General features: G+C 34.1%; 1 protein-coding gene across 16 annotated transcripts in view; it reads right to left on the bottom strand.

Moving 5' to 3' along the window:
- The window catches only part of LOC110107392, a 59,138-nt gene that overhangs the window by 23,916 nt on the left and 22,317 nt on the right, over window positions 1–12,905 (bottom strand). For 7 of the 16 annotated variants that reach the window (XM_028696983.1, XM_028696975.1, XM_028696984.1 and 4 more), the window contains 5 exons: window positions 10,360–10,464; window positions 10,185–10,215; window positions 9,964–10,097; window positions 9,807–9,896; window positions 6,230–6,284 (listed from right to left, as the gene is read on the bottom strand). In XM_028696983.1, coding sequence (XP_028552816.1) covers window positions 6,230–6,284; window positions 9,807–9,896; window positions 9,964–10,097; window positions 10,185–10,215; window positions 10,360–10,464 — 415 coding nt within the window. Of the gene's footprint in view, window positions 1–6,229; window positions 6,285–9,806; window positions 9,897–9,963; window positions 10,098–10,184; window positions 10,244–10,359; window positions 10,465–12,905 lie in introns of all 16 variants that reach the window. The other 9 variants (XM_028696980.1, XM_028696981.1, XM_028696982.1 and 6 more) reach the window with 3 other exon arrangements.

Below are 12,905 nucleotides of genomic sequence, written 5' to 3'. Positions count from 1 at the left end.
CCTCTCTCTACACCAACCACCCTACATCTCTCTTCTCCCCTCTCTCTCTCTAAAATGAAAGAGATAATTCATTTTCTCCCGCTAGCTCTCAATTTCTACCCGTCAACCATTCTATTTCTCTCTACATAGAGAGAAAATAATTTCCCTCCCTCTCTAAAAAGAGAGAAATCCCTCCATCCCTCTCTTTTTCTCTCTCTTAAAAAAGAAAGCAAAAAAACCAAAAAAGAAAAAAAAAACTATTTCAAGCATCACCTCGCCTTGTCTCATTAATGTCGTCCTCGCCGCTACACACCTGAAGTTATAAATCTCAAAACCTTTAAAACTCCAAAATCTCTAATAGAACGAGTTTGGCGTGACGAGCAAAATCCATGCATGCTTTTCTTACGTGGCATACAAAACTCGTAAGTGAAACTTCCGACATAACGAGTAGGCCCTTTGTAGACTTTCTTAGCACGGTGTGATAAAGTTAAGTCCTCGTGCGCACCTTTTTTAACGCAGCGGGGAAACACTATGACTTGCAAAAAGATAATTTAAGACCCATGCATTATTTTTCTTCACTAGTCGGATTGAAAATTATGGTTGTGATGCAAGCCTTTCTTAGCGTGGTGAGAAGACCCAGCATACCCGATAAAGCCCCCAACACAAAAAAGACGCTGGGATACTTTCGAAATTTGAACTAATGTAGATCTAAACATAACTTAAAAAAGAATTTTTTAAGCACAAATTTGATTTAAAATATATGTATATATAATATAAATTAAAACTCAAAATAAATTAATCAAAATGAGACCAATGTTGCAAAAATGAAAATAAGAATACCTAAAATAAGAGTTACAAGGGACTTGTGGAGAACTTGAAAGCTCGCCAACGAGTGCAAAACAAGGCCTCCCCTTTAACCTCTACAACACTTGCAAACGTTCAAAATTTAAGAAAATGTGCACCTCGTGAACTGAACTTGGATGAAAGCCAAAAGGGTCTCCATAATTTTAACATTAAATATTTGTGGCACCCATCGAATTAAAATCTAATCAAATAAAGAGAAGGAAGGCAAACATGTGTAAAATATGTTAAGATGTCATTTCTTGGCGCTCCCATTCAGATTTCCCACATGTACAAGTAACAAAAGTTCAAGTGATGCGCTTAAATATGAGCGATAATTAATCTAAAATATGAAATTACAGATACGACCTACGATAACACAACCATGTGAACGATTGCCAAGTTAGACGCTTACAAATCTCCAACGGTTGTTTCACGTGAATATCTCTAAACAAAATAAAATGAACAAACTTGCTACAAGTCACGAGTGTACGAATACCCTACACAACAAGATAGCTACAAAAGAAACGGAACTCGTACAGATCTTTAGCCCAAGAAAGCATGCCTTAATAAAAAAACAAAACAGTGCACTGTTACGCATTACAGGTTACACGACTACTTCAACAAAGTGTGCAGGACGCATCAAATCACTAAAAGAGAATCTTGTCTATGTGCCCCCTATACGTATAGTGCAAGTGTACCTAAGACATACAAATATATTATACAAGCACATGAAAAGCGTACAAGCATTCAAGTATGCAAATACATTGTATATGTGCATCGAATTTTGTGTAGATTTAACATGCAAATGCAATGAAATCCCACAACCAAGATTTAAATTCCAAATCTCTTTTAAATGTGTGCATATGCTCTGGCGAGCACCACAAATAAGCAAGCATGACGTCTGAGAGTTCTGTATAGACTAAAAAATTACAAAAGATTTTAAATTTCTAGTTAACGATTATGCAAATGCACTAAAATACATATAAGTGCATCGTGCAAATACACTAAAAATTGCACCAACACAATCAAATATATGGATGCATCATTCAAGTGCACAAAAAAGTGTACAAATACATTGGCAAACGCACTAAAAACACACACATCATTTGAAAAACACACACATCATTTTAAATTTCCCACCTGTGCTCTGCCAATGTATCAAACTCTCAAACCTATGGTCTAAGAATGAAAAGTGTAAACACAAGTAAATACATTGCAATGCATACAAGTGTATCGTGTGAATGCATCAAAAACTATGCCAACACGATCAAAATATATGGATGCAACATGTAAATGCACCGAAGAACGTGCAAATACATTGTGCAAACGCACTAAAAGTGCACACATCATTTTGAAAGAAATTTAAAATTCCCACCTATGCTCTGAATGATGTTTCAAACTCCCAAATCTATAATCCGAGAATGTTGTGTGGGTTAAATATAAAATTAGATTTTAATTCCATTGCTCCTCAAAAGGACCGGAATTGACAAGACTTTAATTAATAAGTGAACATAAGGCCATGAGATTCAAGAAAGTATTTTATTTTTGTGTTCACATTAAGCCTTTAATGTTTCTTACAAAGAAAATTCATTATAAATTGCGAACTCTCGAGCTCAATATTCATATTAATCACGAAATCCGTAGTTGAACCCGACCCCCGGTTATTAGACGAACATAGTTGAAAAGGTTTACTAATAGAATAACATTACTTAAAATCATTTTGACGATGACCATATTGACAAAAAATCTCAACTAAAAGGGACTCAACTTTTTAAATGCCTCAAAACCGTGATTAAAAAAATATATATTTTTCAAGTAACTTCAACGTCGCTCCAATGATAGGCGTGTTGATAGAAATCTATGATGCACCAACACTCCATAAGAGGGAATGTAGTGTCGGACACATGTCAGACACAGACACACGCCCGACATAGCTGGGACATGTGTCGAACACAACAGATCCGTGTCGGATTAAAATAATATATAAATTAAAATGGACATGCGTGTCCTATTATTTGATAATTAAAATTAATTAAATTACATTTTTTAAAATTTTAATATTCTTTTAATCAAATAAAACATGTATATCCTAGTATTCACATCTTAGTGGCGCCCGTATGCTCAAGGGTTTTCATTTTCACAATACTGTCTCCCTAGTCTTTTTCCTTTACATGACCAGGCGAGTGAGGCGAGCCGACCGAGTGAGCTACTATTTGATTGAAGCCCGATATATCCCTATTTCGTCTTCTTCGTCTTCTTCATTCATTCATTTTCGACACTTTGTCAATTTTGCGACATGGCGAGGCTAACTGATCAGGCGATGTCTTGATTTGAAGCCTGGCACATTCCGATTGAAGCAATTTTCTCATCCTTCTCTTCATTTCCATGCGCAGCTATGATGCACAGACACCAACACAGCGACATGGATAGGACACAACACGGACACATGACATGTCAATTACTGAAAATATAGGATATGGACACGGACTGGACAAGGTATTATAATTTTTATATTTTAAAAATAGTGCATAAAAATTGAATAAGTATAATATTAAAAATAATTTAGAAAATAAGTTATTTAACTAGAATATGTGCTTAAAATAATTAATGTTAGGATGCAATGAATCGAGCATCGATGTCGTATATCAAGCATCGAGAGAGGAGACAATAATGATGTTGAGAGCGGGCGTCAATGTTATGCAGTAAATATCAGGTGCAATGTCAAGAGGGCGTCTGTCGTCGATGTTTAGAGGATATTGGTCATAAATGTTAAAAATACGTCAGACTAAAGATGAGCTATAAAGTTGTGGGTGTAGAAATTGGTAGCGCCGAGCATCAATGTCAAGACAGTATCGACTTTGATGTGTAAATAGTTTTGAAATGTCGATATTGTGAAACCAAAGTCGCAACCCGCCAAAGAGAAATGAAAATGAGAAGATTCAATCAATGGGGTATTGAGTGCAGACGATTGATTTAGCGTTGTGGATAGGAAATAAGAAATTTAGTTTTTATATTAGAAAGTTTTTATATTTAAATAAGTAAAAAGTTTTAATACACGAAATTTTATTTAAAATAATTCATAAAATATTTAAGACACGCGTGTTGGACACACATGTCCAATTTGTATTTAATATTTTTTATCTGACACATTTTTGGCGTGTCCGACACATATCAGAGAAGTAACGGACGCGTGCCGTGTCGAATGTGTCGGACACTATATGCCTATTTGAGGAGAAGTGTCAGTGCATCATAGATGTGCAGGCATCTGGCTCGTTCGTCTTCTTCATTTTCGCAAGCACCAAGCATCAAAGTGTTCTGACTCTTGTGTTTAATCTGTCAAAGGCAGAGGGTTCGATTGAGCTACTGCTCGATTGAAGCTCGATATATCGTCGTTCCCTCGTCTTCTTCGTCTTCCCCATTTGTTTGTTTTCAACTCTTCATCAATTCTGCGACAAGGAGAGGCCAATCGAGCAGCTGACTTCTCGATTCGAAGGTAGAGGAGGGAGAGTGAGGAAGATATGTTCGATTGGAGTATAATTTGTTGGCTTCTTTATTTCTGCAAGCTAGTGAGGGGGTCAGATTTACCATTCAAAGTTAAATAAATTTTTATATTTACTTATACAATATCTTAATCTACAAATCACATCAAAATTGTAATGTCGTGTCTACATCGTACCTGTGTCCTATATTTTTAAAAATAGTCATGTCCAATGTCTGTATCATGTCATATTGTGTCGCTATGTCCATGCATCTTAGACAGAAACTCTCAACCAAAGGGGACTATTTAACTTTCGAAAATGCTCAAAAAATATTTAAAATTAATTATTTAGAGCTTAAATTTTGCTAAAAATTAAAAATTCAAATTCGATCAAAGTTTGAATATTTAAAATAAAATTCAATACAAAAAATTTAAAGTAAAAGTCCACCACTTCTCCACAACAATTTATCAAGGGTGATAAATTTGAGAATAACTTCAGCTCACAAAAATGGAATATCCAGTCGAAAACATCGCTAAAATTTATACACAAGTAATTTTTCGCTATTAAGAACGTGGTGCATGTCCTCTAATAACTGATTTTGCCACAAAAAAGCACCACAGATAAATAATGATGACCAGGGCCATCTAACCACACTATTTTACCACGAAATAGCGCCATTAAATTATAGTTACAGCTAGAACCCATATGCTCCCCAATGGCTCAAACTCGTTGAGTAATAAATCAGTATACTTGATAGAGCACACAACCCTCTATTAACAAGTGTTAGCTCAAATTTGTCCCCTTAAACGAACATCCACCTCAAATCTACAAGGTGCCCTTGGATGAAACAACTCATAGCTACCAGCAATGATCTTTCAGTCAACTTAAGTTGACTACCTCATTTAACTTACTTGAGACCACCACAACCCAGGATAACGGAACCATGGAATCATGATCGGACTCATCATCTTCCCCCTCCAATCCGCTTTAAGTATATGGTGATGAATTTCAAACCTTAATAATCTATTTTTAACCCTTAAAAATCATAATCTAACAATTGATGCTATTATACATCAGGTACTTAGTGTTTATCTAACAATTATTCTTAATTAAAAATTCTTTCTTTAGCGGGAAGGATAATTAACCGTAGGGGCTTGCGCCTATAAGAAATATCAAACTAAATTATAAAGTCCTTGTAAAATAAGGGTGAAATCTCTAAATAATGCCTTATCTTAAATCTAATTTGACTTTTGAAAATTTGACCCCGAAACCCAATCCATTAAAACTCTCCTAAAAAAAGCATGGAGAAGCCGAGAACACGAGTTTTCAAAGCCTGCGATGAAAAGAGTTTATGGAACAAAATCGGAATGGGCACTATTCCATCATTTAAATCTACAAAAAATAAGTTTTTTTCCTTTAGTAACCTTATATTTATTGGGCTTAATGCTTTGAGTGAAATCAGGGTTAATATTCACTCTAATTTTCTTATGATTTTGCTTGCTTCGGCAAACCAAAATGATATCAAACTTGTTCCCAATCTCAAGAGCTTGAGATTTTGTAACTTCTAAATGCAAATATAGCATTTTGAAGGCATGATTTGATTTTCTCAAGCCTGTGCTCGTTGCTAGAGAGAAAAAACCAATTTCCATAGTTCTCTTTAATCTCTTGGGATAAATTCCTGCCATTAGAAGCTGGGAGGACCACAACAGTATCATCTACAAACACAACAAGGTACATATGTGTGGGATTACAAACACCTGATCATAAATAAATCCCTACATGTATGAATAAATCGATCATACATACACCGTTGCCATACTCAAAATTGATCAAACCAAATAAATCATGTAGCTTGTTAGCACAGTTTCCAACAAACAATAGTTCACTTATTTTAGCCACACAAAAAAATATGATGGTGAAAAATGAACCTATTCTGCATTCTTGGTGAATGAGCAGGAGTTTGACACCCTATTTTTCCAAGACCTAACCAACAAAAGATAGTAAACAGAAAGTTAGAAGAAAACAGTCGGGAAAAATAGCATGAAAGGCAATAATTAACCAAACATACTGATGTAGAATCTAGCTTCAGTAAATAATTAAACAAGCAAATAGATGTTGATGCAGCTTGAAGAGAATCTTCATAGGACAAAAGTTAGAGTATACTGTGCTTTTTTAGTTTGAAATATCCTTATGTATAATTATTTCATCGCATTTGCTGAGATGTCTTAATTGTCCGATATAACTTCAACCCAGTATTTCTATCACTAAACTATTTTTTAATGTGCTAATGAGATAAATCCTCACGCTAATTTCCACTATCCAGTTGCCTCTTGTCACAAATTATAAGACTTAAAAGTTCATCAAAATAAGCATATTCTTGAACATTGAACAGCTAAATGTGTCAGCTTGCTCTAAAACAACAGACCAAACGTAAAAGTTGTAGCTTAGGTTAAACTATTGCTATCTTGCAGGCAAACCAACTTGACAAATCTTGCGTGTTTAGAAAGGTGGCACTAACGTGTTTTTTTAAAAGAGGAGAAAAAGCAATCAAGTTCTAATGGGAGTAAATAATTTTGGCATGTTGTACTAAAAAGCTTGTTGAATCTTAGGAATTTTAAAACATAAAATGATAAGCAAAGGTTTATTTTTATAGAATGAGAGTGCCATATTATCCATGGAAACAGAAAAGGTAGGACAAAAAAGAAAATTGGAAAATTAGAGAAATGAAATACTAAAACTATCAAGCGAATGCCACAAGTAAGTTCTTAGACTTGTAACTTAAGTGCTCTGTTTTTCTAGACTTACTAATCCGGTCCTTCATTTTATTGTCATATCAGGATAGGTAAATCAATTGCTAAAGTTATTGCATGAGACAAACGCTGGATGTTGGAGACAATGAGGAAGGACACCCATGCAGGGTCACCATAGAATCACAGGCAACAAGTTTTTTTAAGCATAGTGAGAAGGCCCAGGACCCCCAAATATGCCTTCCATGCCGAAGAAGTTCCACGAAAGTATCAAAATTCAGATGGAATGAAATCAAAGGGAATAATTCAATGAACTTCTCTAAACTTGAATGCAATAAACTGAAAGGATTAAATGTGAAATTAATAATAAAAAATAAACACCTAAAATGTCATACAAGCTACATTGGAAAGAACAAACATTAAGAAATGGACTGAATAAAAGGAATAATAGGGGACTTGCACTAACCACAATAGCTCACCTACGGATAAGATCACAAACAAAACCTCCCCTTAGCACCCCAAACTCTTAAATCCATGGACTTGAATGAGAATGAACTAGGGCTCCCTTATTTAAAAACAAAAAATTAATTTTTTGCGGGGTTCAGACTCTTCTTCTACCCCACCAAATCCGCATTATATAAACGCGAGCAAACAAAAGGCAAAAAATGATCCTTCAAATTTTTAAAATAAAATTTTGCGCATATTCCAATGAAAAATGTTCGCACAATAAATAAATTTTGAATAATTTTCAAAATAATGCATATTATGCTTATGTAACAATATAATTTTTAAATTTAAGCGTGCAACTACTTCGAAATGCATACAATTGTCTCAAGATAAGCACAATTGTCTCAAGAAGCATGTTCTCACTTCAAAAAGCATGGAAGTGCTCTATATAAATTCATCAGAAAGTGCACGAATATATTAAAAAACATTCAAGAATACTATTTAAATGCATCAAAAAACACAACTACACCATGTAAGCGCACAAATATATTGAAAAGTATACATGTGCATAATGTGAATACACCAAAAAGCATGTAAGTGCACGTTATACACACATCAAGAAATGCGCAAGTGTATCGTGAATGAGAAAAATATGGTATGTATTAAAAGATGTGCACGCCATCTAAAAGAAAAATCAAATTGTTGAAGTCAAAACTCACACACATGTGATATTATAAATGTGCTAATGTCCAAGCTTGAAATCTAAATGTTTTGTGTACTAAAAATAACTTGAATCCAAACTTACCTAACTCCGAGAAGTGTAAAACCATCTTAAAAATGATTATATGATCACTTTAAAATTTTGCTAACTCTTTTTTTGAAAATTAAACTCATCATTACACAAAGCTCTCGATTGAGCTCCCTCACCTATAGGGCAAGGTCGTAAGTCTCAAATTTCAAGTTAGATCCTCCTCATTGCATATGTAGGGGCCCACCTTTAAAATTTAAATTAAAATTTTCTAATTGCAAACCCAAATGTTTTAAACAATCCAACCTAGATGATAATTGTGCAGAAAACAAATATCAACTAGAGGAGATTATATTCCTGAAATGCTCAAGAATCTCAAAGCAAATCATTTCATGCTCAAATTAGGATATGAATACAAAAAAAAAGAATTCCAAAAAAATACAAATATAAAAATATTCAAATAAAATTTATCCATATAACATAAAACAAAATCCATTCATCTAACAAATTTAAGATTAATGTCAGCTTAGAAAGAGTGAACATGATGTCAAGCATATTGTTATGCTCATTCTCAAACGATCTATCACTAGTCAGGACATGACATGTGTGAATAGGTGATTTTACTACAAGATGACACCACATGTAAACGGTTATTACAAGGGCCATCTAACTAAATAGTTTTGTCGGAAAATGTACAATTAAATTATAATCATAGCCATACCAATAAGTTTCTCAATGGCTTAAAAACTATTGAGTTGTGAATCATAGAGTGAGATTAATAGGACAAAAAACCCTTCGTGAGTTAAGGTCAAGGTAAATTCATCCTCTTAGACAAATATCAACCCCAAATCCATAAGATTCCCTTAGACGAAACAACTCATGGTTATCAGCCAGGATCCTTCAATTAGTTTGGGTTGATTGACTCCTCTGATTAAATAAGTCAGGGACTAAGACACCCTAGAATGATGGAACCATGTGACATTGATTAAGTTTATAATCACTCCCCCACCATCCCCTTTAAGTTTAAGATGATAAATTTCACAATCCAATTCCTGGCAACTATATGAGTTTCTTATCTGCAATATAATTTATTTTTTAAAAAATTTTACCACAAATCACAATCTATCTTGCAGAATTAGACACAAATTTTTAGAGCCCATGGTATCTTGTATATTGTTGGCGCCAATGCAAATAAAAGTTCGCATTATAGATTAATGATCATAAATAAAAAAAAAAGTTATATTCCTTTAAACCTAACAAAACAAGAAGCACCTTAGAAGTTTGACCCTATTTTTTTCCAAAGTGACCAAATAGGATGAGGAGCAACTCAGCTTTTCCAAGATCAATTGTACAAATATGTTGAAAATAATAATATCCAATATTCACTTTTAAATCACGCTTCGACTTATAACAACTTTACCAAGAATTTTCAAGTCAAATACTTTATATAGCCCGATGCTTTAAGCAAAAGGAATGTATTTCTTAGCGTTACTTTGATTGCAAATAATAATAAAGATAGATGAAACCATATTTTAACCAAAGAATTAGTATTCGGTGCATTACCATCCACTGAAAGTGCTACATGAGTTTCAGGAATTGATCTTCCATTTGAAGATGGCCCATCATCACCAAGTAAATCAAGAACAGTAGCCTCTGGAAAGGAGAATGGTAGATAAAACACTAGACAACAAAATGTTCCATTGAGAATACTGACGTATACCAATTCGAGGCTTTTCCTTGAATGTGTCATCCTTCCAGGTGGAAGTATGATCTGAAATGGAACCGGGCATCTTATATTTATTCACATTCTCGGTGCATTGATAAGAATCATTTCCACTGACTTGAGGAAGATTGCTGATTATAACATTGAAAGCTAAATAAATATACCCCATGACATAAAATAAAATTTTGGTGGAAAAAAGCAAGCAAAAAGATAACAACCTGTCAGAAAAATTTTTCTGTTGCTCCAATCCTGATAATTTGAGAACCAAAATGGACGGATGTTATAACAGCAAATAAAAACAATTTAATAATGATCCTAATATCAGGTTTTTCAAAATCAATGCATTTCAAGTCTACGAACGTTGTAGACAGACATGGGCAAAAAGATTCTTACTGGTTTCAAGAACCGTGGAAAAATTGCGACTAACTTTTCCCAACAAACTATCATCTGAAATCTTTGCAACGCCGGAATCCACTGAAGCAGTATGTTCTGCACAAGCTGAAACAACAATGAAATTAACATGAAAACAATACAAAGTTTAAGGAAATTAGCAGGCATTTTTTACTTCTTTTGCTTAATCTAAAGATGCCCTTTGTCACACATTTCACCACCAAAATCAAATGAAACATCCTGAAACTTCAAAAGAGATTTGCCAATAAAGAAAATCAGCAGTTGATGTCTATAAAGGTAACATTCCTAAAGAGGAAATTTTTTTAGAACTAGGATGGTAAGACTTATACACTTTTCAATTGCATTTTATGGCTCTTAAATCAAATTTATTGTTTTTGTAGTGTTGATGAGTTAGTTCTGTGTGAAATATAATTGTGTCGATCAATCAGATTGTATTGTTGCCTTGAACCTCAATTCTGTTGGTCGAACGCTATAGGATTGCAGGGGATCCCTCCCCCTGCTTGGGTTAGGGAGCAAATTTCAGCCGGAAAAAACTTTTTTCCGTTCAACCACAGCATTGCAACACTGCCCAATCAGATTGGAGACAAAGAATAGAGCACTATGACGCTCTAGACCGCAGTGTTGCGACGCTTTCAATCAGACTGGAGATAGAAAGTAGAGCTTGGCAGCGCTCCAAACCTGACACTGCGGCCCAACGAGTCGAGTTGGGCAATTTTCTTTCTCAATTTTCTTGTTTAACTTGAATGTTACATCCCTTAGGTAACTTTATGTGTATTTGTCCATTCTATGAAGAGAACAGTACAACAATAAAGAGAGACTAGGAGAGAGAGAGAGAGAGAGAGAGAAAAGAGATATATGAATAATTTCTCCCTATTTTAATAGTTGGTTTCTTGGTGTGATGTGGCTCTATAGTTATTTTTTCTAGTTTTGAGTTTTTCATATTAAATCCTGGTGTTGTTTCTTGTTTGCTGCATTTTTTTCTTTCTTGTTTGTGTTTGTTGTGTGGTTTACTTCCCAACATGATGGACTTGAGCAATACTCCCAAAGATTTTAGTCGAAGCAATGAGTGATGTATATTTGGAAAAAATTTAGTAAGGGCTCGATAGGTGTTTTGTTTTGTAAAATTTTACTGGAAGGACAATTTATACGGAATGTGATAGTTAAGGTAGTTCCCCCCAATAAAATTTGGAACATTATTTTCAAAGAGTAGGGCCCTACTAATTTCAACAAGATGGATATTTTTTTTCTTTTTGTGACCCTTTTTTTTGCGGGCATCATCGATGTAGAGATATCGTTGGCCCTTGATGTCGATGTTAAGATGACATCTGTCGTCAATGTTGAGATGAAATTGTGGACAAAGATAAGATGTTGAGATGGTGTAGGGCGAGATTGTGAGTATAGAAATTGATGGCATCAAGCGTTAATGTCAAGAAAATATCAAACTTCAATGTTGAGATGATTTTAAAACATTGATGCTGTGACGACGTCAAAGAGACGGCATTGTACGTTATTATGAAATCCTAATTGTAACTAGTTATATAGAAATGAAAATGGGCATGTTTGGAGAAATGAGATATTGAGTACAGGCGATTGATTTGGGGCAGTGGAGACAAAATAATAAAATTATTTTTTTATCGTTTAATAAATAAAATATTAAAAGTGCAAGAAATTATATATTAAAAAATTATAAAATACTTAAGACACACGTGTCGAACACGCATTTCCAATTTATTCTTAACATGAGAAAGGAGAAGCCAATAAGCAAAAGCAATTTAGGCTTCGTTTGGGACAGCTTTCTAAATGCTTCTTGAAGCAACTTTCTAGGACAAAAATTTTAATTTTTATACTAAAAAGCTTCAGTATAAAAATTTATTGAGAGGTATGATAGAGAAAAATATAGAGAGAATAAGGAGGATCTACATATGATATTTATTGATTTAGAGAAAACATATAATAAAGTTCTAAGATAAGTGCTATGGAAAGTTCTTGAAACGAAAGAAGTTAATAATGCTTATATTCAAATCATTAAAAATATGTATACATGAGCTACTACTTGTGTTCAAACACAAAATGGTTTGACCAAGTATTTTCCTATTTCGGTTGGATTACATCAAGGATCAGCCATAAGTCCATATCTTTTGCTTTAGTCATGGATGTTCTCACTAGACATTTGCAAGAGGATGTACCTTGATGTATACTTTTTGTTGATGATATTCTTCTTGTTGATAAGACTAGAGAGGGAGTTGAAGGTAAACTTGAATTATGGAGGTCAACCTTAGAGTCTAGAGTGTTTCGCTTGAGTAGGTCTAAAACTGAATATATGGAGTGTAATTTTAGTAGCAATAGACCTAGTGAGGGGATTGTGACTTTGGGCGATCAAGTCATTAATGAGTGTACACGTTTTAAATATCTTGGATCTATTGTTCAAAGTAATGGTGAAATAGATGGGGATATTATTAGCAGAATTCAAGTTGGATGGTTGAAGTGAATGAATGCATTGGGCTTATTGTGCGATGGAAAAGTCCCCC

This window comes from Dendrobium catenatum, unplaced genomic scaffold (assembly GCF_001605985.2).
Source record: "Dendrobium catenatum unplaced genomic scaffold, ASM160598v2 fragScaff_scaffold_853, whole genome shotgun sequence".
NCBI classification, from domain to species: Eukaryota; Viridiplantae; Streptophyta; class Magnoliopsida; order Asparagales; family Orchidaceae; genus Dendrobium; species Dendrobium catenatum.
The sequence above is the reverse complement of the archived record's forward strand: the minus strand, read 5'-3'. Positions and strand labels throughout refer to the sequence as shown.